Source organism: Chrysemys picta, chromosome 21, assembly GCF_011386835.1.
Source record: "Chrysemys picta bellii isolate R12L10 chromosome 21, ASM1138683v2, whole genome shotgun sequence".
Taxonomy (NCBI): domain Eukaryota; kingdom Metazoa; phylum Chordata; order Testudines; family Emydidae; genus Chrysemys; species Chrysemys picta.
In genome coordinates this window covers 7792224-7819234 of record NC_088811.1, presented here as the reverse complement: position 1 = coordinate 7819234, position 27011 = coordinate 7792224, and the positions used below count along the sequence as shown (strand labels likewise).

At 47.6% G+C, this 27011-nt stretch overlaps 1 protein-coding gene across 6 annotated transcripts in view; it reads left to right on the top strand.

Annotated features, from left to right (window-relative positions):
- Positions 1-27011, top strand: part of PUSL1 (pseudouridine synthase like 1) — a 74722-nt gene that overhangs the window by 18993 nt on the left and 28718 nt on the right. For 5 of the 6 annotated variants that reach the window (XR_010594197.1, XR_010594196.1, XR_010594200.1 and 2 more), the window contains exons 4-5: positions 14968-15117; positions 17564-17737. Coding sequence is in view for 1 of the 6 variants with exons in the window: in XM_065574793.1 (XP_065430865.1) it covers positions 14968-15117; positions 17564-17737 (324 nt within the window). In the remaining 5 variants the exon portion in view is untranslated. The remainder of the gene's footprint in view (positions 1-14967; positions 15118-17563; positions 17738-27011) is intronic. The other variant, XR_010594201.1, reaches the window with a different exon arrangement.

The following is a 27011-nucleotide window of genomic DNA, read 5'->3' as shown; positions in this document are numbered from 1 at the left end:
CCCTCCAGTACCGTTTGGCAGTCGGGCAGTCTCATCATATCACAATAATGGTACTTTGTGGAGAACCCTCTAAGGGTTGAAATGAGGGGATCCGGCTCTTGTAGTTGCTACATTCAGGGCATGGTCAACCAATGATGCTATGACTGTAACTTCACAGAAAGCTGCAGATTGCTCATGTCGTCGAATTTAGCTCTTCATAAAAGCAGTTCTCATAAAATCAGCTTCGTTTGGACAAAACCCAGGTCGAAACACCTGCTCCCACAGACCTTGCTGCTGGGAAAAATATGATAATTAAACCAAAAGCTTTTGTCGGGAAGTTACATTTATTATATAAGCAATTCATGAGCTATATTGTATGTATATTTTCTGTGTTTCTAAAGTATTGGGTGGATTGAATGTTCCTTTGTTTCCTTCCTAAACTGTTGTGTGCTGTTGCTGTGAGCTGTTAATAGTGCTATAGTCCTCCTCCGAGGTGGATGCATTTCAGTGATTATTGAGTGAACTCTAAGAGCGATGTTTACATCTATCTTTTTTTTATTGTTTTGAATGCTTTGTGAAAAACAACCAAAAAAAACCCTTCCAAATTGTGACAAAGAGTCCTGTGGCACCTTATAGACTGACCGACGTATTGGAGCATAAGCTTTCATGACGAAGTGGGTATTCACCCACGAAAGCTTATGCTCCAATGCGTGTATTAGTCTATAAGGTGCCAGAGGACTCTTTGTCACTTTCTCCCAAATTGGGGCACCAACATGCTGTTTGCAAACCATCACTTTGCTTGTATGCTCTAGCTCTATGCCATTCCCACTATCTGTCTTGTCTATTTCGACTGTAAACTCTTTGGGGGCTGGGATGATCTCTTTGTTAGTACAGCACCTAGTACCATGAGATCCCCATCTCGCCTGGTCCGTAGGCGCTACCGTAAATAATAATCTACATAAGTGCTTTACAGTCCAAATTGGCATTAAGGAAAGCAGGTAGTTGGGTCAGTGCCTGAGACCTGAATGATAGATCCTTGATGTAAGATGCCCATTCATGGTGCTTACGTGGCCTGCTCCATCACATGTCGCCACAACCCACCTGCTGTCTGCTGGCGTGAAATTAAACAAAGGGACGCTTACGAAGGCAAATACTTTCCTGCCAGAGCCAACGGGCTCAGGACAAAAAACAAATCCCCAACAGACCCTGTGAAAGGATTGTTGTTAAGCATAGCAACATTATTGTAAAGCGCCTCTTCCCCCCCTCCCCCCCCCAGCCTCCCTGTTTGCTTTAAATCCTAATCTCCTCTTTTGTATAGCAGGGCCCGACCCAAATGCCGACACAGCAAGGCCTGGGATTTGGGGGCTGACATCACAGTTGCATCTGATCTCAGCATTGCAGGATAGAAAATCCAGTCGTCCGACATTGGGGGACTGCGCCAACCCTGGCTGTAAATTGTGCCGGCTCTGAGATTTTTGTGTGGGTGGTCATTTGTTGAGGGTTTATTTTTTTGTTTTTTTTTAATGCCACTTTGATTTCTCCAGTCCGTGTGGGAGAATCCCCAAATCAGGGTATGAAATACCACGCAGGGTCATGTCCTTTTGTGAGGGTGCTGAGACAGCCTTAATAGCAATACACACAGCAAGGTCACCCCTAAAGCACAGGACACCCACAGCCTAGTCCATTTCTGCAGCACCCCAAAGAGGCAGCCATTTTTATCACAGTGGGGGTGAACGGTGAGACAGATTAGGAAGCTTGGTTTAAAGGTCCCGATCCCCCAAAGCTCTCTCAGGCTTTAACTGGTGTGGTGGGTGCTTAGCAACTCTGAAAATTAGGCCCATTGTCAAAGATGTTTAGGCGCTAAAGATGCGGCTAGGTGTCTGGTGGGGTTTGAGAAGCACCAAAGCCAGTTCAGTGCCAAACGCCCATTGGTTTCAGTGGGAATTAACCCCGAATATGCTTAGGCTCTTTGTGACTTGCTCAGGTCCATGCACTGAGTCAGGATCCAGCCAGAGTTAGGCCGAGCTGCTGCTCCCCATGCATGTTCCATGAGACCCCTCGGTGTGTGGACAGGCGGAACAAGGTGGAGGGTTCGCTGAGTGGCCGGGACCCCAGAGTTCTGTCTCTGCTCTTGTTCTCTTTGGCACAATCTCCAGAGCGTTCTCCATGGCAGCGTTTGACAGCACGCAGTGCATGGCTTTGCCATTAGTGACGCCCAGGACAGGCGTGGTGACAGCCCTGGATGACAGGGATCAGCGTGGGAGACCTTCCCGCTGTGCCTCCTGGTTGGGAGCTGTTCTCCACTCTCCTAAATTCAGCCATGGTGATCACGTGTGAATCCACGCTGGCTGCCATGGTGGCCAGGGTCCTACCCACGCACCGTGAAAGCTTTCCCAGGGTCTGGACCCGAGTGTCTGCAGCTCTCGGGGCAACCCTCTTGGAATTCAGGTGCTCGGCACCTCTCAGGATCAATCCCGGCTCTGGCTTATTGCACAGTTTCCGGAGCCGGGTGACCAGGCTACTTTGCATTTAAATACAGTGGGGCCTTTTGTCTGAAGGCTCTCGACTGAGTGAATAAATGAAGCAGCATCTGCAGCAGCTGTCTCGGCGCCAGCTGTGCACTCTTATGTCTGAACAAGTGCCATGGTATCTGTATGGGAACGATTAAGTACAGTCCTCGGAATTTGGGTTCCGCGGACAGAGGAGATGCAGAGGGAGAAGGTGTTGTAAGAGCCTTGTTATTAAAGGGACAATCAACTTCAATTATTATTTTTAATTGACTAATTTCCTGAGGGATTCCTGCTCCCTTACTGATGTTTAGAAGGGTCTTTAGGGCAGGCTAAGGAGCGATCTCATTGAACATACGCCTGCTCCCACCTCCCCGGCCATGCATCTTCCTTTTGCCTCTTCAGTGTTCGCTTTGCTGCTGCTGCTGTTCTTTGGAGGTGCCCTCTCATGGTGCCTGGGAAAGGGAGTTCACCCACCAAGGTGCATGCGAATAATGTCTCGGTGCTGGGGCTTGGGACAGGGAGCCCAACTGGTCCCCGGGAAGGAGTGAAGCTGGCAATAAAATGCTGGCAAATGCGGAGTAAACAAAAAGAGATTTTCTGATCTCATTTGTTTAGCGTAATCTAAGGTGTAAATATTTAGGTAAAAGTTTTTCAGAGGGGATTGTGATTTTTGTTTCAAGTTGATGATGTCTCTTGAAGTGCAAAAAAATTAGTTTCTTCTTAGTTTGCAAAGTCCATTAAGTTCCCTCAAAGCAAATGCTTCTGTGATGATTATTTAAAAAAAAAAATTCAGTGCCACCATCTCACCATTCAGAGGCAACCCTACAATAACAAACCAGGTTGTGCAGCCCAGCACAATAATAAACCAGCGTTGACAAATGTGAGCCACCACGTCCGGATGCCCCTCTTAAAATACAGGAAAGAATCCTGGTGGTGGTGGTTTTGAGGTTTGGGTTGAACTTGTGTTCACTGACGGTTACGGTGCAAAGTAAAAAGGAGCAATAAAATCAAGTTTGACTTCCACCCGCCTGGCCCCTGTATCGGTCTCAGCTGTACTGCAAACAGCAAATGCATCATTGTAATTTCACTTGTTTATGCCCTCAGCCAGATGGATTGGTAATGGCTGTGGTTACCATGTGGCCTTTGAATGCATAGTCAGAGGCCAGCGCATGAAGCCAGTGTTTCACAAGCCAGCTGAAGTTACGTGTTTAACATCTGTGGGGAACTGTCCCTCGATAGCTTTCACCTTGTACAACACATATAGAAAATGGCCTACGCAGCTGTATTGAGCGCTAGGAGAGGGCTTGTTTTCAGATGACTCTTTGGTTAAAAAAGGCCATAAAATAGAATTTGGTCTTATATTTTCAGTCTCAGAACTTAACCCAGTTTGGAAGTCAAAGAACTTCTGATCACCCTGATAGTAGGAAGGAACAGGGTATAAACGTGGAGGCCCCATATTTGATTTCTTGCTTGTGTGGTCTAGTGGCTGGAGCAGTGGTTTGGAAGTCAGAACTCAGATACGAAGGCCAGAAGGGACCATTAGACCATTTAGTCTGACCTCCTGTATATCACAGAATTTCATCTACTTCATCCTGTGTTGAACCCAATAATTTGTGCATCCTATTCCTGGCTTTGCCACTGACTCATTGTGACTTGGGCAAGTCACTTAACTTCCCCGTGCCTCCATTTCCCCTTGTCAAATAATTCCTGTTGGCTTCATTGGGGGTGGTTTTAGGCTTCATTAATGTTTGCTTGGTGCTCCGGAATTGCAAAGTGTTCTTTTCTGAATTTGTTTGCAAAAGTCCATGCAATTTTTCTTTCTAGCAAAACGAATTTGGTGTTGGCAGTTGTCCAGTTCTAACTCAGTAAGTGCGTGCATCATGGTGGGTAGGTGAGGGACTGAATTCAATAAGGAAATAGCCTGTAGTGATGTGTTCCCCCTGTGACTCTAACTAGCGAATTGGGGGGTTAGAGGTAAAGGTTTTAAAATCATGGTATGTAAATTGACAGGGTCCTTGTGATTATAGTCTGGTTTGATGGCTAATCATTATGGGGGGGGGGAGGACATGTAAGAAGAGCATTTTGCTTTAGTGACGAATGAGATAAGCATCGAGAAGTGGAGCTGGGGACCAAAAAATGCTTCTGGTGTATATATGTGGCTGTGTTGGAGGTCGATGACAATTTTTTGCATGCATCAGAGGGTGAAATTTGGCCTCACATGTGCTATAAATAAGAGCTCTGGGAGTGATGAGATGTAGGATGCCAATATGTTAATTGAATTTGGGAGCATGGAGTTTCCGAGAACATCTCCAGCTGTTGCATGAAGGCAGCAGGGTGAAAGAATTGGTTTTCAGTCCAGCAGGCTGCCAGAAGTTATGCTACCATAACCACCACTATTAACCAAAGGAAACCCAGAGGTTCTCACAGAATTTTACCGCGGTACTTCACATTTCTGTAACACCTTGAGATCTGAGGATCCGAACACCCTTTCCACAACATCTCTGTGGGGGGAGAAAGGGGATGTATAGGTATTACTTCACCACAGTGGAAATGCATCCACCTCTGGGGTGGAACATTGTGTTTAACAGCACAACACTATGGGGTAGGAAGTAAAGAACACAATACCTCTGTGAAACTATAGCGAGGATTTAGGGAAGCAGAATGTAATTCCTTGAGATGGAGTTTGGCCAGAATACCATTTATTTTTTTAAGTACTATGACATTTTTAATGACCGTGAGTGGTCAGGATTTCAGTCTCCTCTGAATGATATGGCACAGTGACCCCTATGGCCATGCTGGGGTATTGGTTCAGTACTGAGGGAAGAGTGACACCATTCAGAACAACCATTTATCCAATGTCTAACGCACTTTAAGGAAGTGTGGGCCTTTGTCTCCCTCTAGTGGCTGGTCTGCTGAAGGGGATAACAGCCTACTGCAGTTGCAAGCTAGTGGAGTAATCCCTTTAGCTCAAGTAGTAGGGGGCAACGCTTCTAGCACTGGACGTTTAAGGTTCAAACCCTGTTCCAGGCCTAAGGGACAGATCTTCCATTTCTACTACAAGGCCTTTGAAAGCCAGATAGCAATCTCCCTGTCAAACCTTTTTATGAGGCAAACTGTACTTCATAATCAATACATCTCAAACTGTGGATTTATTTTCCTCCCGACGGGTTTATGGATGCTGTGGGAATAAACGTGATGAACATGTCTCTAGATTTCTGTGCTGGGCTTTGGATGGAGCGGGGAGGCTGGTTTTGATGATTGTGATGAAAGCTCAGAGTTTTATTCCTTCCAACCCATAAAGAAGCTCATGGTCTTGTGTACTGAGATTGGCATTAGACAGAAGATCCCGGCTAGAGAGCATCCAGTGAAAAGTTGGCAGTCGTATCCCAAGGAAGGGATAAGCTTTTCTCTTTCTGCATAGCCTATTGGTCTGTACGGTTGTAATGACTGACCCACAGGATGGGGAATCTCACTTTATTTGGTCTTTAACTAGAGCTAGTGTCGCTCTGACCGGTTAGAGGGTTCGGGTTTAGAGGCGCTTGGGTTGGTGCTGCTTCCTCCTCCTTCCCCTGGCTGTACTTTTCAAAACCGTCCATCTGCTTCATATTAAGGAATTGGTGACGGGCATGAGCCGGAGCGGACTCAGCAACCGCCACTCTCCCTCTGTAAATATTACTCTGCTGAAAAAAATTCCCTCCTAATGCTGAACAGAAAACTGAGCACTTTCATGTGGTGGAGATCGGGGAAGGGGGTGGGGAGGGACGGTCTTTGTGAGAGCATATTATTGTCGATAGAGTTTGGAAGGGAAACAAGATTCCATGCTGGCTGGCTGGCTGCATTATCAGCAGTAATGTCCTCCCGTATAGCTCTCCCATATGCCATGTGGTGGGTCTAATCTCTCATCTGAGCTTTCCCCCTCCACAAAACTGGCTGCAGCAGATGATGCTCCACCAAAACCCACGCTCTGGAGCTGGAGACATGCTCAAGGAATTCCTAACCTATCGCAGGAGAGTTTGAAATCCACCCTCTATCCAAGCGCATTGCTGCATGCTAGAGAATAGGTCAGCGGCTACTCCCCCTGCCGGACTCAACGGTGTGTGTTCTCGCATTGTGTGGTGGGAGAGCAGGAAACCAATCTGGGGTCTTGTTATGGGGTTGGATGCAGGTATCGCTTGATGACGGTCTTTGGCCTGTGCTGTTTAGGTCAGACTGGTCTTAACATCGGTTTCTTCCCCAGAACGTCCAGTCTGTTGTTTTGTTGCTAAAGAGTCCACACAAAGTTCTGAAGCAAATGAACCACGCTGGGGCGGAGCCTGAGCCTGGCTGCAGAGAGCAGCGTAGGAGACCCCATCCCATCTTGCTGCAGGACCCCCAAGCTGCTCCAGTCCAGCAGTCAGGCCTAAGTAGGGAGTGGCTTAGTACTCATCGCAATGATGAACCAGCATAGGCCAATTTTCTGCCCCCCTCCTCCTCTAACTCTCGTGTGTGCCTGTCCACAGTCTTGGCTGACCCTTGCACCGGAGTGCACCAGTCTTGTGCGCCCCCTGTGCAAAAACTCGGAGGATCTAAGGGCATTATCGTGTTTGTTCTGTGGCTCCTATCCCTATGGCAGTGGTACCTTGCGCATTATCTGCTTTAAAGGGATTTTACATGCCTAATGATCCTGTTATTCCCCCAAAGCTCGTCTGGTTGCAGTCCCTTAGCAACTGCCGCATCTCGACTCAGTCTTGCGTTACTTTAGGGCTGCAAAGCACAATTTGAAGGCTCTCGCCCACGCAGATCCAGTATGCATCACATAGATGGAGAAGATCTGTTAAAGACATCTCGTCTCCCCAGCCACTGTAGGATGGCTCCCCGCCGTATATTTGCTGGCGTTTTGTCAGAGTGATGGAATGATGGCAGGAAAATTGACTTGTATTCCTTTGTTTCTGGTTTCAGTTCCATATTTGCTTATTATTTGCTTCCAGATTAATGACAGACCTAGCAAAATAAACATTAGTGTCAGATGAAAGCGAAGGAAGCCAAGTATTTGGTGGTCGCAGGACCTGCTAATAAAATATTGCTTCCAGACAGATTCTGTTGGGATCTTTAAGAATCGCTTTCGCTTCCTCTGTATCCCCAGTGGAAGGTAGTACTGTACCTCTCTGAATCGGAGCACAGGAGAACACAGCCAAGGGTTTCACAGTAACGAGTGATTTTTTTGTATCATCCACTTGAGAGGGGTAAAGGGCCTGGTCTTCAGACAGCGCTTAGCACCTGCCCTTTGAAAATCAGGTCGTTTTATGGCATCTCAAGTGGGCCCCCCCCCAAACTGAGATGCTACCGATCACCAATTACTCTTGAAAAACTAGGCCAGTGGATTTGGCCTCTCCCTTCCCCCTCTCCCTCCCCCCCCCCCCCGGTGTGGGAGGAGCGTCCCATAAACATCTGCCAACGCTTCTCCTCATCACTTTCAGAACTCTTCTCTGCCTGGGTGCCTCCAAAGAACTTGACAATGGTTAGGCTGCTGGAGTGCGGAAACCACAGCCCAATAATGCCTCATTGTTTCCTTGTGCTCCCCCCTCTGTTGACTCACTGGGGCAGAGACTGTCCTTTTGTTCTGTGTTTGTACAGCACCTAGCACAATGGGGTGGTTTTCGGTGGTGCTACGGTAATCCAGATTAATAGTCATCATTCAGTTCCTGTCAGTAGGTGGCGTTCTCTTACCATGCAGTTTTAGCCTGAAACGATCATGACTAAGCGCTGTATCCGGCAAACATCGCCAGGCACTGGGCCCAGTGCTGATCCTGCGCTGACAACCTCCTGCATAGAGTCCCTTCACCGGGGCTCCCAAGCGGATGTATAGTTCCATTTGCAGGGTCAGAGACACAAGCAATAACAGTGGGGTGTTGCATATCAGTCACAAGTTTGCTCGGTGCGTCGTAGACGGCACGTACCAGGCAGGCTTCTGAGAAGGGCTCACTTGAAACGTTTGGAAATTTTGGAATATTTTGGGGAAAAAACAAATTCATCTGCCCCCCCGCCCTTCAAACCAGCTCTAGTCCCAGTCTGAAAGACAGAGTTGGTAGAGAGGAGACAACTCACTGCTGGAAGGATGTGGGGGTGGAAAGGAGATGGGTTACAGGTCTATGATTTTGTGGTTACAAGATGTACACGCGTTTTGATGGTTCCCATCTTTTATGTCGCTGAAGAAATCCCAGCCGAGGTAACCAAGGGATCTAAATTCCTTTGGAAATCTCGACTTTGTCAGTGCCTAGCATGATTTTTGCAGGCCGTGCTGCTGAAATGGGCTCTTAGGAGTGACTGAAATGAAGCAAGGAAGGCGGCCTAGAGGACTACATTGTGGAAAGACAGTCCCAGCTATAAAAGGACTGTAGCACTCATTACGCCGAGTGTGCGAGGCGGGAAATAATGTGTACACAGAAGAATCGTGTGAGCATAAATATATTTCTTCTCTGAAAGAGCTGCTCTATTGGAGTGCATACAAGGGTGATTATTTCCTAATAAGCATATGAGCATTGACAAGGAAAGCTCCAGGGGAACCGCATACTTGCAGAGTGTGTGTGTGTGTGTGTGTGGGGGGGGGGGGAATAAATGGAACATTTAATTATGGTACTGGGGTCAGATGAGGCTTGTTACTGGAAAACTGCATTGAGTCCTGCAGCTCCGCTCTCCTTCCCACTTCCTGATCCACTCCATAGCTATCGGGGAGAGGATCTGCGGGCACTCCAGCTGGCAAAAGTCCCCAGGGCACAAGAAAAATATTTGTAAATAAGTTTGTTGCTCAAACATTTGCTCTTGATGGGCACCGGGTTTTTTAATGACCGTTGATCTCTTTGCTCCTCAGATGCCAGGTTCAGAGCACCCCGTACTTAATGCAAAGGGTGCCTGGCACAGCGAGGACCCCTGCATTCCACAGAGGGGCAGCCCACCTTCGATAGAGTCACACCTGCCAGAAGAGGGTAATGACCTCGGCCTCTTCCAAAAGCCTGTGGGGCAATATAGTTCGGCCTGTCCCTGCAGGATAACAGATCTGTGCTCTGCTGGACCAAGACGGGGATTTGAGTTCCAAGGCGAAGGATCCTTTGCGGGAAACACTCTGATATCACCTCTTGCCTCCAGTGTCTTAAATAGATTGAAAGAAGTGGGGGAGCTAACGGGCATGGGAACTGCTCCCCAAAGCCAGAGAGAGTAGGAGGAGCCGTATCCCTGCTTCCCCCCGCTATAATCTGTGGCCCCCCTCTGTTTTAAACCAAGGTGGCCCCATCTGATGGTCGCCATGGCAGCTTCTCACAGAGGCAGGCAGTTGCTCCTCTACCTGGATTAAAATAGAAAACAAGGGAGCGTAGGAAACTGGCAAGTTCCTCCCCGGTGTAACGGCTCTGAAGTCCATGGAGATGCTCCGGGGACAACTTTGTCCTAGCGCCCTTCTTGGCCTGGTTCTGCCACTGCCTTGCCGGGTGCAACTTTCTCTCAATACACAAGATGCCCTTCCTCTCAATACACAAGAGCTTGTGATTTCCTGGAGGTCTCTTAAATGCAGTCCACGTGCTCGTCTTCCTGGCTGCAGAATCAGTCGAAGAGGCAGCAACGTGCTCTCTGCATTTCCACCCGACTGCGGCAAAGTCGTGTCTGTCTTTGGGGGGGCGGGGGAGTGACCTAGTTTCCTGCTGTCTCCATCTGCTGCAATGAGCTGAGTAACAGCCTTTAGAAAGAGCTAGTGAGGAGTGTGCTCCTTGGGTATCCAGGTGGGCCATGACTGGAAGGGCCCCGATTCAGGGCCCCGATTCAGGAAGGCGCTCGAGCTCATGCCTGACTGTAAGCATGGGAGTGAACTCATTACAACCCCCAGGGAAATGCTGTTTACCCCTTCACATAACACACGAACCGGGGGGTCACCCAATGAAATTAGTAGGCGGCAGGTTTAAAACAAACAAAAGGAAGTATTTCTTCCTCACGGTGCAGTCAACCTGTGGAACTCCTTGCCAGGGGATACTGTGAAGGCCAAAAGTAAAACTGGATTCATAAAAGAACTAGATAAGTTCATGGAGCATAGGTCCATCAATGACTATTAGCCAAGATGGTCAGGGATGCAACCTCATGCTCTGGGTCTCCCTAAACCTTTGAGCCCCAGTCTACACTACAGAGTTAGGCTGGTGTAAGGCAGCTTACGTTGACCTAACTGTGGAGGTGTCTATACTACAATACTCCTCCCGGCGCTTTAACCTCGCTCGCTATGCTGACCTAAACAAAATCCACCTCAGTGAGAGGCATAGCGCTTAGGGTGACGTAGTTAAGGTGACACCGTGTCGGTGTAGACACTGCGTTGCTCACGTCTCCCTAAGTGGCCTCCAGGAGGTGTCCCATTGTGACTGCTCTGGTAACCGTTTTGAACTCCGCTGCCCTGCAGCCAGGTACACAGGTGTATGCCCCTCCCCTTTTAACGCCCTGGGAACGTTTTGAAATGGCTTTTTCCCGTTTGCTCGGTTTGGAGAGCTAACATAACAACTGCCCAGCTGACCATGCCGGCTCACCGCGCGCATCCCTGCCTGGAGTACCCCAGAGGAGGTGGATCTCCTGGGTCTGTGTGGAGGGGAAGCTGTGCAGTCACAGCTCCGCTCTAGTTGTAGGAAGTTCGACATCTCCAGCCAGATCGCTCGGGGCGAGGAGGAGGAGGGCTACACCAGGGACGCACAGCAGTGCTGCGTAAAAATCAAGGCACTGAGGCAGGCATACCAGAAGGTCAGGGAGGCAAATAGTTGCTCTGGTGCGGAGTCGCAGACATGCCACTTCTACAAGGAGCTGCACGCCATCCTCGGCAGCAACCCTACCTGCAGAGTCAAGAGCCCCGTGGATACTTTTGGGGGTGGGTGGGAGGGGGCTAGAGTCACTGGCCCACCGGAATGAACTCCAAGGATGACTTGCCTGGATGAAGAAGTGGAGGCGGAGGTGGATGGGGGACAGGTGACCGGGAGATCCGGTGGCGTGAGGAGCCAGGATCTCTTTTTGACTCCTGAGCAGTCTAGCTCTGGTGAGCCTGATGCAGGGAAGGGAAGCTCTGGTAAGTACTCCATTTGCTTCAATATCACAGGGACACCGCTGCTCACGTACTGCTTTTTTAATCAGGCTAGAGGAGGTCGTGAAATAACCAACAGAGGGCCAGTTGCTATCTGCTTCTCATTCCCCTATACAGCTAGGCAGAAGGGGCCCTGTGGAACAGTTGGTTTATGCACGCTGGGATGTCACATGAATCCTCCATAGAGATCTTTAGCAAATTTTCCTGGAGGTAAATCTGCAATCCTCTGCCGAAGGTTTCTTGGGAGGGCTGCCTTGTTTCTTTCCCCGTGGTAGGACACTTTGCCACGGCACTCAGCAGTTACTTCAGCAGGCACCATTGCAGCATTCAGGAGTGAGATCAGCTACAATCACCACTGCCTTTGGAAAACAGTACCAGTATTCAGAACAACAGCCCTATGCGCTTGTACGGATACCCCAGTGCCACCCTCCCGGAGCTGCCATCCTGCTCTCTGACTCAGAAGGGAAAGTGAGAAAGTTGTGATTGTAACTGGTTTGGATCAAGGGGTGTAAGTGCACTGAAAATAGGACCTCTGTCCATTGTTTCTTTAGCAACTGCAGATGTGGCCTTGAGGGTCTCTTCAGGCATCCTGGTGGAGCGGCTCGGCAAGATGAGGAGGAGAAAGAAGAGGAATAAGGAAGGCATGTTCCAGGAGGTCCTGCAAGCCTCTGGTGCTTCGGATTGCGAGCAGGCCTTGCAGGGTGGAAATCAATGACAAAATGCAGAGGGATTGGGTGTACAGGGAAAACAGGCAGCAGGAGATGATAGCGGTGCTGAAGGGGCAGACAGACATGCTGCAGTCTCTGATTGAACGTCAGGCTGAGCACATCTGTGCTCAACGCCGCTGCAGCCCATAGAGATCTGCATTCCAGGACCTCCCCACACTTGCCCCCACCCCCATATTCCATGTATCTTCCAGGGCTGCAGCAGCACCCCAGGCACGCCGCCCTGCGGGAAAGTGTGCACAATGGCAGCCACTCATAAACCCAGCAGTGAGAGCCTCGTTGGCGTATGTGTTTGTGAATTCCCTGTTCCTTCCCCGTTAAAGATACTTTTCCCTGTATGTGTGAAGCTTAACTCAGCATTACATAGGTATGTTTGCATGGGTGTGGAATAAAAATCTATTATGGAAACTGAATTTACTTTTATTATTCTCCAGCATATGGTGGCTGCTGCTAACATTCGCAAACGACAGCAATAGGTGCATTTGCATTCTCATAATAAGGCGCACACAGTAAACCTTACAAAGTTCATACCAAGGTGCAGAAAAACAGTGCCAGGCTCAACACATGACAGCAACACACATTACTGTGGCTCATTGTTTAAATGCTCCTTCAAAGCCTCCCTCAGCCGACTAGCTCCCCTTTGAGCCCCTCTGATAGCCCTGGTATCTGGCTGCTCAAAATTAGCAGACAGCCGATCTACCTCCACGCTCCACTCCTGGGGGAATTTCTCCCCCTTTGCGACACAGATATTATGAAGCGCACAGCAGGCAGCTATGACCATGGACGTATTGTCCTCATTGAGGACTAACCTTCTGAGGAGACAGCGCCAGCGACCCTTCAAACCGCCAAAAGCACATTCAACAGTCATTCTGCACCTGCTGAGCCTCTTGTTGAAGCGCTCCTTGCTGCTGTCGAGGTGGCTGGTGTACGGCTTCATGATCCATGGGAGCAAGGGGTAGGCTGGGTCTCCCAGGATCACTATTGGCATTTCCACATCCCCAATGGTAATCCTCTGGTCTGGAAAGAACGTCCTTGCTTGCAGCTTTCTGTACAGTATTCCTAAAGATGCATGCATCATGCACCTTCCTTGCCTAGCCTGTGTTGATGTCGGTGAAATGATCCCAGTGATCCCCCCAGCACTTGCAATACCATAAGTAGCTCTTTCTGTTGGTGTGCTCCATCACCAGGTGTTCTGGGGCCAAAATAGGGATATGTGTGCCATCTATCACCCCACTGCAGTTAGGGAGCCCCGTTGCTGCAAAACTATCCATTATGTCCTGCACATTGCCCAGTCACAATCCTTCATAGCAGGAGGCAATTAATGGCCCTGCACACTTGCATCACAGCCACCCCCACAGTGGATTTCCCAATTCCAAACTGATTCCCGACTGATTGGTAGCAGTGTGGCCAGTTTCCACACAGCGATCGTTACTTAGGATTCACCTCGCGGCTATAATCTTTGCATGAAAGTTAGTGCTGATGTGATCAATCTGGGGTGAAATCCATCAACTCTAAGATTTATTCATTCGTTGCAGAGCTCTGCTGTGAAGGGACCTGGTGGGGGAGAGCATGGCTCTCTTGCCATCATTCATGTGATCTAGCCATGATGGTGGTACTTGCAAGGTGGGAAAGTGCAGAAAGATTTAATTTTTAAATCCACATCAGTAGCAACAGAGTTAATCACGATGTTCTATGTTTGTGTAACATGCTAGGGATACCAAAGAAACTGGTAAGTATATAGTGACTTCTTGCAACCCCCCCCCTCCCACCCCCCAAAAAAAACACACCACTATGCTTCCTTTGACATTTGCACCAGCCACTGAAGAGGTAGTGGCCCCGTTGTGGTTGATGCTGGCCATAATGTAGTGTAATATAATATCTTGTATTTGTGTAGTACATTTTATCCCACAGCATTTCTGCAAACCGTGAGCAAACTCCTGCTTGTCTTACTAATGCAAAACTTTCCCCTTAAGTGATTGTGTGTGTGTGTGTGTGTGTGTGAGAGAGAGAGAGAGAGAGTGAGTACTTATCTATATGCATATTTAGATGTGCACAAACGTGCATTCCACATCTACTGCTTAGGCAGAATGGAGCAGCTGTTTAGCAGTGCTCAGAAACACATTAGTTTAAGATACAACGTTCAGTTGAAATTGAAATGGAAAGGGAACTAAGGGTGGCAGGAGTTAATTATTCAGGTTGGAACCTAGGTCAGGACACCAAGGTTACCTCCCTATTCTTGCAAAAAGAGCTCTGGGGTTGTTAATAACTGCAAGGGGTCAGAACCTCAGTTTTGTGTCTCATTCTAAAGATACCACCTACAGTGACCCAGGCTTACCCTTGTCTGGGATTTAAAGGTATGCTAGAAGTGATAGCTAACACAGTCTAAAACTCTAGGGTGGGTAGTCAGGGTGTGTAGACTTTACCCAAGTGCCAGCCGGTTGAGTTGAAGCATACAGTCTCCCTTTCTATCCTAGTCAACACAAATCTACAGTGACTCCAAGCTCCATGCTAAAGAATTGGTTTATCAGCTCAAAGGGATGGGTGGTAACCAGGGAATCATCAGAGGAGCTTCCTAGAGAAGTCTGTTGTGTGTTTAATTCTGGAGGTCTCCAATCCAGGTGGTGACCAGGCTTAAACCAGTGGATTAACGAGGATCTCAACTCTTCTTTCCTGACAGCATTCTGAGTGCCTATCAGGTGTCTGATAACTTCCACGCACGCTTCTCCGCATTGTCAAGAACCTATGTTTATCGGCTGGTGACAGGCTGCTCTCACTATTCCCAAATACCGGTGTTTGAAAGGGATCTGTGCTGGGCTCCCAAGGGAGAGTAAGTTTATTTAATTAACAGAACTCTTCAGGTAAATCCCCCTTATTGGATTATGCAGATGTTTTTCGGTTTGTTTTTGTTTTTTAAGTTTCAAAGTGAGTTAAACTAAGTGGAATTAAGTCCACTTTAATTCTGAATAATTTAATATGGTAATGGGTTTAATGTGGTTTAACTAATACACTTTACATTCACACCTTTTAGTTAATTCGGATTCACTTTCCTGAGTGTTCCTGTGTAGACAAGCCCTTAATTTCCAGGTGTGAGACCAGATCCCCAGCCGGTGTAAGTCAGTTTTGTCGAATGAAGTCACTGGAACCACACTGACTTACCACCGCTGTGAATCTGGCTGTCAGTTCTTTCCTCAGTGAGATCTGGGGTAACTGCAGTGGCTTTGCTTGCTTACAGCTAATAGCATATTTGCAGTGACTGAGTCACAAAGGACTGCATCTGTGACTGATGTTCTCTGTGCTGCCAAGCCAGAAACTCGCAATGGAGCAAACTTTTTGCATCCTCTGTAGAGAGTGAGAAGCATCTAAAATGAATACTTTTTTCTGTACAGCAAGTTAATTCTGACAGTCTAGGGTGCAATTATCCAACAAGAAACAAATGTGCAGAAACCCATTACCTTGCAGATTTTAAAGTTATGGATAGTCTGCTCTTTACATCCCATCAAGATTGACAGCTCAAGATTTTTTTCTTGCCCCTGTTTGCAAATCCATATAATTCTTCTCCCTGATCACATTCTACAATACTGTGTATTCAAATAATGAATGAACGCAGGTGCCAATCATTCACGTGCAACCCTACAAAAACAAACCAGTCTGCATAACCCAGTGCTCATAAACAATCTTGGAATAGCAAACCAGTTATTGCAGATTGGTACCTATGAAACAACCGTTTAGTAATATAGCAGCATACCTGCAATGGAGGATACAAACATTTTAGTAAAGAAACAAGATGTTGGTTTCAAGCTTTAAGATATTATAAATTGTGAGTTAAAGAATAAAACAACGTCAAGCTATCCTCATTCTTTTTTTACCAGCGTATGCTATAATAAATATACATTCAAGAATATTGGTTTTTTTTGGAGTTTTTTCAATCACATTATAAAACAGTTTTATAACTTCAAAGTCAGTTACAATAGTTTTATCACCACTAATGGAATAACTTGACATTTTTCATTACATGTATTCTTATAAAACCAGCATAACAATCCCAGATGGTCCCAGCAGAGAAATCAAAATTATATTGTCCTAATGTTAAATATGTGGATTCTTTTTTGTGGGCTGGGGAGGGGAAAAATCAGCTTAAAACTGCAAAATTATATGTTGCACCCACAATAAACCCTAATCTCAAGCTTTGTGAAATGACATTTAATTTAGTCCAGATGTTGCAGTTAATTTTCTCAAAGGACAATACCATACAATGGGTAAAGACAGACTAACAAACTCTGAATGGGAGGCAATTTACTAATTGGATTGATCCTTACTCTAACAAAATCCAGAGAGAAAATTCCCACTGATTTCAGTGGAAAGCAGCATCAGCCCTAAATACATAAATATATTTTAAAGGGACACTGTCAGTTTAAAATTCCCTAACCAGATTCCTTTCTGTATTCCCAGTATCACCTTTAGAGGTAGTTGGGAAATAACTTTTTGTTTGTTTGTTTGTTTTTTGTTCCTGTGAAAAATTTCCACAAAAATGGAAAAAATTTTTGAAGTTTTTCTTCAAAAGTTTGGGGGCTTTTATTGAAAACCTGAAAATGTTCAGCCAAAACCCACACCATTTTTGTGGTTTTCTGACAACCCCTTCCCCCCCCCCCCCCCCCCAAAAAAAAAAACCATTTAAGCAAAAATGGACATTTCCTTTGGTGATTTCCATGTCCAGACTCTCAAAAACAAACCCACCATTTTTTGCCACAAAAAAAACCTTAAAAAAATAGCTACCCTCTTTAAACATTTTGGATTATTAAATCTGAATGGCAGTTAGAAATCTTAGTTCTACTTTTTGCCCTTTACCCTGTCTGTTCATTGAGAGTTTGCAGTGCCTTAAGCTTGTGCTGTTACTGTCAGTTCCTCTTCCATCTCTAGTCAGTTGCACCTTCTGGTTGGCTTGGTTGTAGCAGGCTATTCCAAAGGCGTGGTTTAGGTCATTGTCCTTGTGTTGTGAATTTCTCTGCAATTTCCATTTTAATTTATAAGAACCTCATCCTCCAGAGAGAGTTTTTGGTTTGTCATTTGCAATATGGGAGTTCCCCAGCCTTTACTCGCCCCTCCCAGCTTTTTTCTAGAGTGTCTGAATCTGGGGCTTGGACTTGGACCCTTCTTGGAAATTTATTATCTTTAACCCCCGCAAAGACATTGGTGTACAGAACCTTCCCGTGCTTCCAGACTCACCCTACGACCTTCCTTCTTGCGCTGATGCATCTCTCTCCATTTTGTTCCAGCCATTTGAACGTGCCTGCCATGCAGGAAGCAGCAGGTTCCCTCCTAGGGACCCATGACTTCAGCACCTTCCGCTCCGTCAGCTCTGAAAAACCTTTCAAATCTCCCATTAAAACCCTGGCCCAGGTAGACATCCGACCCTCTTCTGGCTTCATGTCGCATCACTATGAATACAGGTAAGAACCCACATAGCCCTCAGCCCTGTCAGGCGCTTCGTTGATCATACACCTTGACCGGCCACTGCTTCTGCTGAGCTGACCACGAACTGCAGCTTGCCAATAGCCCACTCTTCTCTCCCCTTGCCAGCAGCCTAAGACTGGAAACGAAGGGGACTGAAAGCAGCAGCCCACGGCCGAGCGAGCCGAATAGACCCACTGGCTGCCTGTCCCACTGTGGAGTGTGGATCGGGCAGATGCAGTGGCATGTTGTCATTCCTGCCCTCCTGGTCAGTATCGAATGCCCCGTTGGCGGGAGCCATCAAACTTAACGTGACTCTGGCTCTTTGCATCCTCTGCTCTGCTAGTGGAAGGACATGCGTTGTTCTCACTGGGTGGAGCGTTTCCCTAACTTCTCCTTGCCATACAGCTGAGAAGGTGGAGAACCCCTGGGTTACAGGGGATTGGCTTCAGTTTTTAAGGCTCAAAGCCATCTTAAAAACCTCTCCTTTCTGGTCAGTGATGTACCACTCATTAAGGTCAAGAATTGAAACTGGAGCACTCTGCCCATTCCTTGTTGTCTCCGTAAAGCTGTGCTGGATTGTTATTACTTCTGCATGAGTCTTGCTTGCATTAAGTATTTAGTGAATTAGCCATATTGCGTGTCTCCCCACACCTGCCCCGGCCAACTCCATCTCACGCTTAGGTTTAGAGTGGGGCACTTGAGCCAAACCTGTCGGTGAGATTTTCCGAGTGTTACATGCAGATTTCGTCATCTCCGACTTTGGCCAAGGTTCTGTGGAGCAAAAAAAAGGGACTGATCCTGTGTGATGTAAGCTGCAGACATCGCTGCAGCGTGCACGCCCTCCTCCATTGCCAGCTGTCCAGCCTTGCAGCTTGCAAGCGAGGTAGTTAAAGGGGGAGGCCCGTGCCATCTCATAGCTTTGTGGTGACCCTTGTAGGCATGGTGGCACTTTATGAGTATAGTAGGCTCACTGGCAGGGTGATCTGTTTTAGGCCACTGGGCATGGTCAGCCAGGTGCTGAGATCCAAGCTTTAGAGTGCCTAGAGATTTGGTGTTTGTTCCATAAACCACGTTTTAAAAAATAGACGCCTTAAACTGTCTTGAAAAGAGAAGAAAAAGGAGATGTTTGCACCCATGTTCATAGGCTAGTAAAAGAGCAATGACTGTAGCTGTCCCACCCGGGTCAGACACTCTAAGCGAGGTGGAGTTGGGTGTGATCCGTACAGGAGAGACCCAGGGAGGAGAAACAGGGTGTTTCTGGGTTGGTGTTGGCGTCTCAGCGGGTGGCACTCTCTCTTGCTACCATGGCACTGAACTGCCAGACTCTTGGGTTGAGTGTAAGACCGAGGCCGTGACTACTTGTGTTCATTAAACATTCCCTGGCATGTTTGCCCCAAAGTAGGAATTCTAGCCCTTGTTGTCCTGATCTGTTCCAGTTTAAATCTTTAAATTCTACCTCCATCAACCCCCAGCTCTGGGAACGGCTCAGTCAGGTAAAGTGTGCCTCCTGTCCTCTCCAAGACTATGATGCACTGTTAGCTAATGCGTTCCACTCTAGAGGCAGCTGCATTTCATCGTGAGGAAGAAGGGATTCCCCTCTATTCAATTTGCAAAGGGGTCCTGGATTCATCGGGAGTTAATATGCCAGAGAAGTGCAAGAGGTGGTGGTTGGTTTTTTTTAAACACACACTGATCTGAACAGCAGGTCACTGGTAGGCATCGCCTGGCTTGTTAGGCTAAGTGAAAAATCAATTGTTCTGGCATGTGTGTCCAGATTAAGCGGACATCATGATGTGAAGAGAAGTGGTAGGTCATGATGGAAAGACAACCCTCCTCCCCCAAGAGATCAGTGTTTATAGAGCTGGGCCACTGGGGGGAGAATACACACATACGTTATCCGAGCTAGGCAGGATCTTGGTAGTAAATCTGCACCTACCTGATCTGACCCTTGGCCACCACACTCCACTGGGCAGCTGAATAAACTGCCTTTCCAGGTAGTTCCTGGACATTGATGGCAAGGGGGAAGACTGCTGAGATAGCTGGCCTCTTGTGCACGGCAGCCTCCTTGTGTCACTCATTGGCTGCTGTGGCTGGAGACAAAGAGCCTTCCTCCATCAGGGCTGGATGGAGCTGAAGTTAAAACACCTCTTTGCATCTGGGCCCCCTTCCCCCCCACACTCCCCCCCCAAAAAAACCAAACCTGTGTCCCCATCCTGCTGCGTTCTGCCGAGGGGGAAGTGGCAAGGAGGTGACATTGGCAGAGCTGTTGGCGCTGTGAAAAGTCAGGTCATCTTCCCATTAAAGGCATGTCCTCCTGACGATACCGGAGCTCTCGTCCTTAAAAAACCCCACAGCTCTGTGTAGCTAGTAATGCTTAGCCTTGAAGGAGGGCTTTGCCGCAGAAGCTAATCCATCCCCTCAGCGCCTCAGCTGGGAGGTGAGAATTACCAGTGGGGAAAGTGAGGCAGTCCAGTGTTTTGGCCTGGGGTAAACCCAGGGCGAGTTAGGCAGAGCTGGGTCTGGAACTTGGGAATGGCTGACTTGGAGTTTCTTCTCTAGGCACTAGCCAGTGCTGCCTCACATTTATCCAGCTTGTGCAGCCTGGCTTCTCTGCACGTCTCTGCTGGCACGTTTTCAGGCTCACCTCAGCCAACAGGCCTGCAGTCTGCCCCAGGGTGGAGGGAGGAGCTGGGGGAAAGGGTAGAAGGCAGGTAAAAGGAGCCAAGGAGAGGTGGTGATGGGGCAAGAAGGGGAGCTCCCTCTCCAATCTTACTGTTCAATAATAAATTGCTCATAGTCCAGCAACCAAAGGAGCGGGCCAGAATTGCATATCTTTACTGGCACAATCCATCCAAAGCCACCTGCCTGTCCATCGTGAAGTTATGGTATAACCAGTCATTAGCGTGTGGAAATGATTGCCCGTGTTTATGGGATGTGTGGAGCCTGGGGGATCTGGAACCTAAGTGATCAGACACATCAGGGAAAGAGAAGTGTGATTTAGACCCTTCTGGATTAGTACAGCCAACTCCAGTAAATGGCCACCGTGGTGTACATCCTGCTTTTCATCAGTGCAGAATGTCTAGATTAGGGTTTGCAACGGAGTGACTGCAGCAGTGTAGCTACTCCAGTGCCAGTATCATAAATGTAGACAGGCCCATTTTAGTACCAGGGCTGTTTCTTGAAACCCATCAGTTGCTCTTTGATTCAGAGTGAAATCTCCCTGCACTGAGCCCAGCTTCAGGAAAAAAAAACCCAATAGCCTGATAAGGAGAGTACTACTGGGGAAAGCAGTGGACTTGGCAGATCTTTCTCTCGTCACTCATCTATCAATTTGTGAATTTTTAACGTGGTCCAGCTTGGTTGTGTGTGTTCGATTTTAATAGAACGCTGTTGATTTAAATTGTTTGGAAAGGGAATGTGCATTTTCTAGTTTATCTTGCTTCATAAATCCGTGTGAAGCAACTTGAGAGAGCCTTCAAGCTGAATCAACGGCATCACACTAGTTGTTGGAGGAGCATTTCTGCTATGTTCTGGTGATGCACAAAGGCGGCTGTTTTATAACGAGTCATTTTTACAGCGATGTAATGTTTTATTTATTTATTTACTGAGCATGCAGACTTGGGGCTTTCAGAGGTGCATGATTTCAATGGGATTTGGATGATTAATTCCCATAGATGCCTTTTAAAATCCCAGCCTTAATTATTAAAATCTTGTTAAACCAAACCATTATTTTTCTGATGTAGGGAATAAATACAATTCTGGCTTGATTTATCCTTTGTATTAATCTCCTGGTTATAATGAATCTGTCAGATGTTCCCACGGTGAGACAGTTGTCACTTATGAAACTGGGTATGCACCTTTCCCAAACCTGTGACTGACAGCCAGTGTACTGCAGCGTGTGCATTTCTTTACTGAAGTGGCAGCAGGAAATCAGCTTGCAAAGAAAGGCTTGAGGTTGCACTAACCGCATATAAATAGGTTTTAAGACTAATCTAAGAGGTTTATTTATTTTTTTCACTCGGGAGGGTGGGATACAGAGAATGATAAACCATGATCTTTTAGTCAAATAATGCAGCTTTTCTTCCTGCTTCTTTCTTCCCCTCCACACGAAAACCGAGCTTCTGAATTGACCACTTGTCTGTGTAAAAGGGCAGCTGTTAAAACGGCTCCCTCCATCAAACTCCGTGTTGCCTGGCAACAGTGGAAGTTAGGTTAATGTCCCGTCAGTACAAAGCACTCTTGAATGCTACAGCCATGTTCAGGAACTTAGCCCCATTGCTGCTTCCTTGGGAGTAATTTTCCATCACCTGTTTCTCACTGAACATGTATTATTCGTTGCGAGGTGCTGGGTTCTGCCAAGCGAAAAGCCAGACCAGAGTTCTGCTTAGAAGAAGAATTGTGTGTGATATTAATAAGAAGAAGAAAGTTCCCCCTTATGGAAAAGTCTGATAGGATCTGGTTCTCTGTTAAATTCTTTCTCTAAGTTTGAGTCATCTGATAGAATTCTCTATTAAGTTATATCCCTGCTATAAAATTCTATAAGAAGGCTCAGAAAACTTTCAGAAAGAATCTCATTTTCCATTCAGCTCCATAGGTTTTTAGAGCAACTTCTATAGACTGCTATTGGTTTCATCCTTCAGTCCTATTCGACTTTGCCATCAGAGATGCCACTTGCATCGATTTAGGAAGTCAGATTTCACAGGCAATTCCAGCCCTTGACCCCAGCAGTATGTGGCAAGATTTCAGCCTAGTCCTGATCAAAATCATAGAATAGCAGGGTTGGAAGGGACCTCAGGAGGTCTCTAGTCCAACCCCCTGCTCAAAGCAGGACCAATCCCCAGACAGATTTTTGTCCCAGATCCCTAATGGCCCCCTCAAGGATTGAACTCACAACCCTGGGTTTAGCAGGCCAGTGCTCAAACCACTGAGCGATCCCTCCCCCCTGCTTTTTATATGCTTCTTTTTAGAAAAAAACTAAAATTCAGAGATCAGCTAGATCATAGGCCTGAGCACCTTTATGAGCTCAGATGGGACAACTGAGGCAGAGAGGGGGAAGTAATTTGCCCAGGGTCATGACAAAGCCCTGGCTGGGATGATTTAGTTGGTGTTGGTCCTGCTTTGAGCCGGGGATTGGACGAGATGAACTCCTGAGGTCCCTTCCAACCTTGATATTCTATGAGTCAATGCAGCAAAACAATGACAAGAACTGAATGCAAGTGTCCAAATACTTAGTGTCACATAATGGGTGGCCAGGCCCTCAGTTTTCCTTCTCATTAAATTGGGGTCCAAGGTTATTGATCAGGGAACTTGGAGAACTAGGAGACCAAGAAACCTTGCCCGTGGTGCTGCATAAAATGAAGGGAGACTGCAATAAATATATTAGCCTCGATTCAGAACATGTGCATAAACGCTTTGCTGGATCAAGACCTTAATCTGATTAAAATTGCGTATGGGCAGAGTGCATATGGGCAGAGTGCGTATGCATGTAAAACACATACATAGAGGGGAAGTAATGGCATGGGGAAGCAGTAGGATATTAACGTTTTCTGACAGGAGCAGAGTCTGGGGGTGGGAACTGAATGAGGGGAAGGAGAAGCACATGTTGCAGCAGGATGTGATCAGTGATTTTTCTTTAAAAGCATCCTCCCACCATGGAGTGTCCTAATGCCGCGTTCTGCACCCTTTAGTGCGCCGACCTCCGGTGCTAGCAGGTGACCTCAACCCCACTCTGCCCTTCTGTCTTTGATCGCATGGTAGCTTTTCACCTTCCCAGAGAGCCGAGCCCTTCCCCACAGGCCTGCAGGTTCTGAACAGGCCCAAACCAATGGGGAACCAGCCTGAACAACACAGATGCATTTCTCGCAGCCACGCTTTCCACACACACACAGACCCCTTCTGCCTAAGCACAGATGGTCCAAATCGTCATAGCTGCCCAGTCTGCCATTAGTAATAATTTTGCAGGGGCGTGGGAACGGACCATAGAGCACTAACAGTCACTGCACACAAAGGTCGGGATTAGCAAAGGTAAATGTTATCCCGAGTGGCAGTAGGAAGGAATTGAGGGAGGGGTGGTGAATGGGGGAGCTGGGGCATTTGGGAATTCCCAGTGCATTGGATAGTTTCCATTCGCTATCACGTGAATTCCAGCAGCACTTGGTCGCATGGATAAATACCGGTGGGTAATTAATTATGAGATCACAGTGGGAGTCTATAAATGTGCTGCTACGTATGTACCCTCTCTATACACGTAATGGACGGGAGAGTGCTTTGTCTCTGTCCCTGTCCCTTTGTAGAGTCTGCCACAAAACCGCTTTTTTCAGAAATGAACCAGATTGGATCCACCGTAAAACAAAAATCTCCCCATGTTGGTAGGATGGTGTCGAGGTGTCCTTTGGAGGTTTTAAAATCCTGTTTTCAATGAGTCTTAGAAACCCTAAAACTTTTGGAACTCCAAGGCTGGTATCCATTTCATAAGCTAATATTTTTGCCTTCATCACGTGGGCACTGGCTCGTTGTGGTAGGATCATGCTTTAGGGCAGGGTGAACATTTTGGTTGTTACAGGGTTGCTCTTGAGTGCAGTGCCGTGCATGCTGGGTTTTGTTTTTAGGGCTGTAGGAGAGGAAGGTTCGAACTGGTCTGTTGTTGTAGGGCTGCTCCTAAGAGTTGGGCTGCAGATATTGATTTGTTGTTACAGGGTTGGGTGTGAACACGGGATCTTCTGCCTTTTGGGGTGACGGGATGGTGCAAAGGCACAAAGTATTCAAAGACAACCAATAAAGAATTAAATGGGGTTTGCAAGCCTACGTGAAACATTGGGAGAACTAGCGTTGGTCGGATCCCCTTTAAGGAACGTTGGTGATCATCCCCGAAGGTTTTCGAATCCGAGTGATCTCCAGGTTGCTGATAGCAGCGGCTGTTTCTATCCAAGCAGCACGATTTGACAAGGGAGAAGAATGCCTGCTTAAATAATGTCTGAACCAGAATCTCCATCTGGCCGTTTCCCCCGACTCTCGCCCCTGTATGGGAACGCCTCTCTGTCTGCTGCTACATGCCTTCCTGACTGCTCCAGATGGATTCCCTGTGCACGTCAGTTTCCTGATTTGCTTGCTCTGGCCTTTCCAGCAGCATGTGAAGTCGCGGTGTGGACTGCTGAACGATGAAAAGCATTCTGCAAAGTCGGTGGTGACCACATGACTTTCCCCAGTCAGCTCCGATGAAATCGCATTGTGGGTTTGCTCTGGGTATTAGGAGAGGGTTTTTTTCCTGTTTCCAGCAGGGAGCGTTCCCAGAGTCAGCACTTTCTCTGCAGGCAGTTGAATTGCACCTTGTTTTATACTGTGTATCTCAGGTTGTAGTCATTGCTCTGGTTGTGAGCCATTGTGCATACGTGTATAAGAACCTATACCCGCTGCGCTAAAGGATCCTAAAGCTCTTTACAAGCTTAGGAATCATGCATACAAACTAGGCAGGGATTGCTCAGAGGCAGCCATCTCTGGGGTGGAACATGGCAGCTGTTAAACAGCTCACAGCAATTTTCCACTTTAATTTAGGAGTGGAAGTGGTGCTGAACGCTATCTCTAGCTGAAATGACAGAAGAGTTTAAATAGGCGGCATGTAGGAACTGTGTTATGTTTTAACCAGGACACTGAGGTTAAAAGCTATTACCAAAAAAAACCCCAACCACTCCCAACTTCGGTTTTACATCTTCTCTGAAAGATTGCTCCTCCTGCCATCCAGCAGCCTCTGTTTGGGGCACTGGTTCATTGCTGAATCTCTAGGGGGAAAATGCCACCTACTCCCAGACCCACACCAAAGATTTCCACCACAGTGAGCTGGGCTGGTTTAATTTGCAGTCGGCTGCTGGCCACTGGATTTGGATAGACTTTTGACAGCAGCTACTCTAATGCAAAGTGGCATCGTTCAGCCCTGCAGGCTAACTGGGTTTGCAGAGAAGAGTTAGTAGCGCTGTGAGATGTGGACCAGAAGTTCTGAATTCCCATCTCCCCACTGGGACTGGCACTCGTCTCCTCTGTGAAGCACAAGTGATGAATCAGGTAGATGGGACAAGCCCTTTCGTTCTGGTTGGATGCTGGAGGGAGATCACGGATGACCCGTGAGTTCTGGACATCGCTCCTTGTGCCCGTTACTAAGTGCATCCAGTCAGTGGTGCTGATGCAAATGATCAGCCGTGTGTATGAAGGACCTAATAGCTACTCTGCTAGCTGCAGTAGCTCCTCTGCTGCAGATGCACAGTGCATCCGCTCTGCAAAATACGTAGGGCCTTCCCTAACCCGCGGGAAGATCGGTGTTTCCTTTTGCATTACATTCAACTGCCTGCCTGCAAAACCCCCGTTTAACTGCTGACCGAAACAGGCACTCAAGAGGTTTACATTCCAGATTCTTTGCAGGGCAGCCGGTTTCCTTAATCTGCGTCTGTGGCGTGCGTCTGTCTGAATTTGGGCTTCGTGGATGTCAGTGCTGAACTTGGGCCACAAAGTTCCCATCCAGCTTTTCCCAACATTGCGGGGGGAGGTTCGCGTCGGTCTCGGTGTTGACGTGAGGGATTCGGATGTTTCCGATGTTGCATTAATGGGTATAGAGTGGGGCAGTGGTTAGAGAAAGCAGCGAGGACATAGAGCACTTGGAATACAGCTGTGACAGCTGTTGCTTGGGGCCAGATGCAGCCAGCCCTGGGCAAGATCCCAGTAGAGTGTGGGCAAGGGCTACCAGGGTTGCCAGGTAGGGGAGGTGGCAGAAGGTCAGCAAGGCAGAGGCAGGAGGAAAGGTTCCATTGAAATTGGAAATGTAACCCGGAGAAGGAGTGGCGCCTAGCCCCGGAATTGCCTGTCCACGCTGTAAAGCGGACGCTCTCCTGGAGTGCGCATTGCAGGGCATGGCGTGCTCTGCACCAGAACTGGTGGCCACCACTTGCAACTCCAAACCCAGTTATAACGCCACCAATGGCCTGCCATCTACGCTCCAGATGTTGCCAGGCCAGCGGACCCATGTTGTAATGGTCATGGGCCAAACACACTGTCCTGCACAATCCCCCTGATGATGCGGCACGTAGTTACAATGCACAGTGGGCCTGGCCAAGCAGCAAGACCAAATCTTGTTAGAACCCAGGGACCCGGTTCTGTAAGCTCCTGTCCTGGCTGCAGTCCCTCTTGGGTTCAGGAAAGACAGTCACACTTTGCCCAACTCACTTGCAGAATCGCTTATTCCCCTCTCCCTCATACACTGGTTGCTTTTGTTCCTGTGAATCGCGC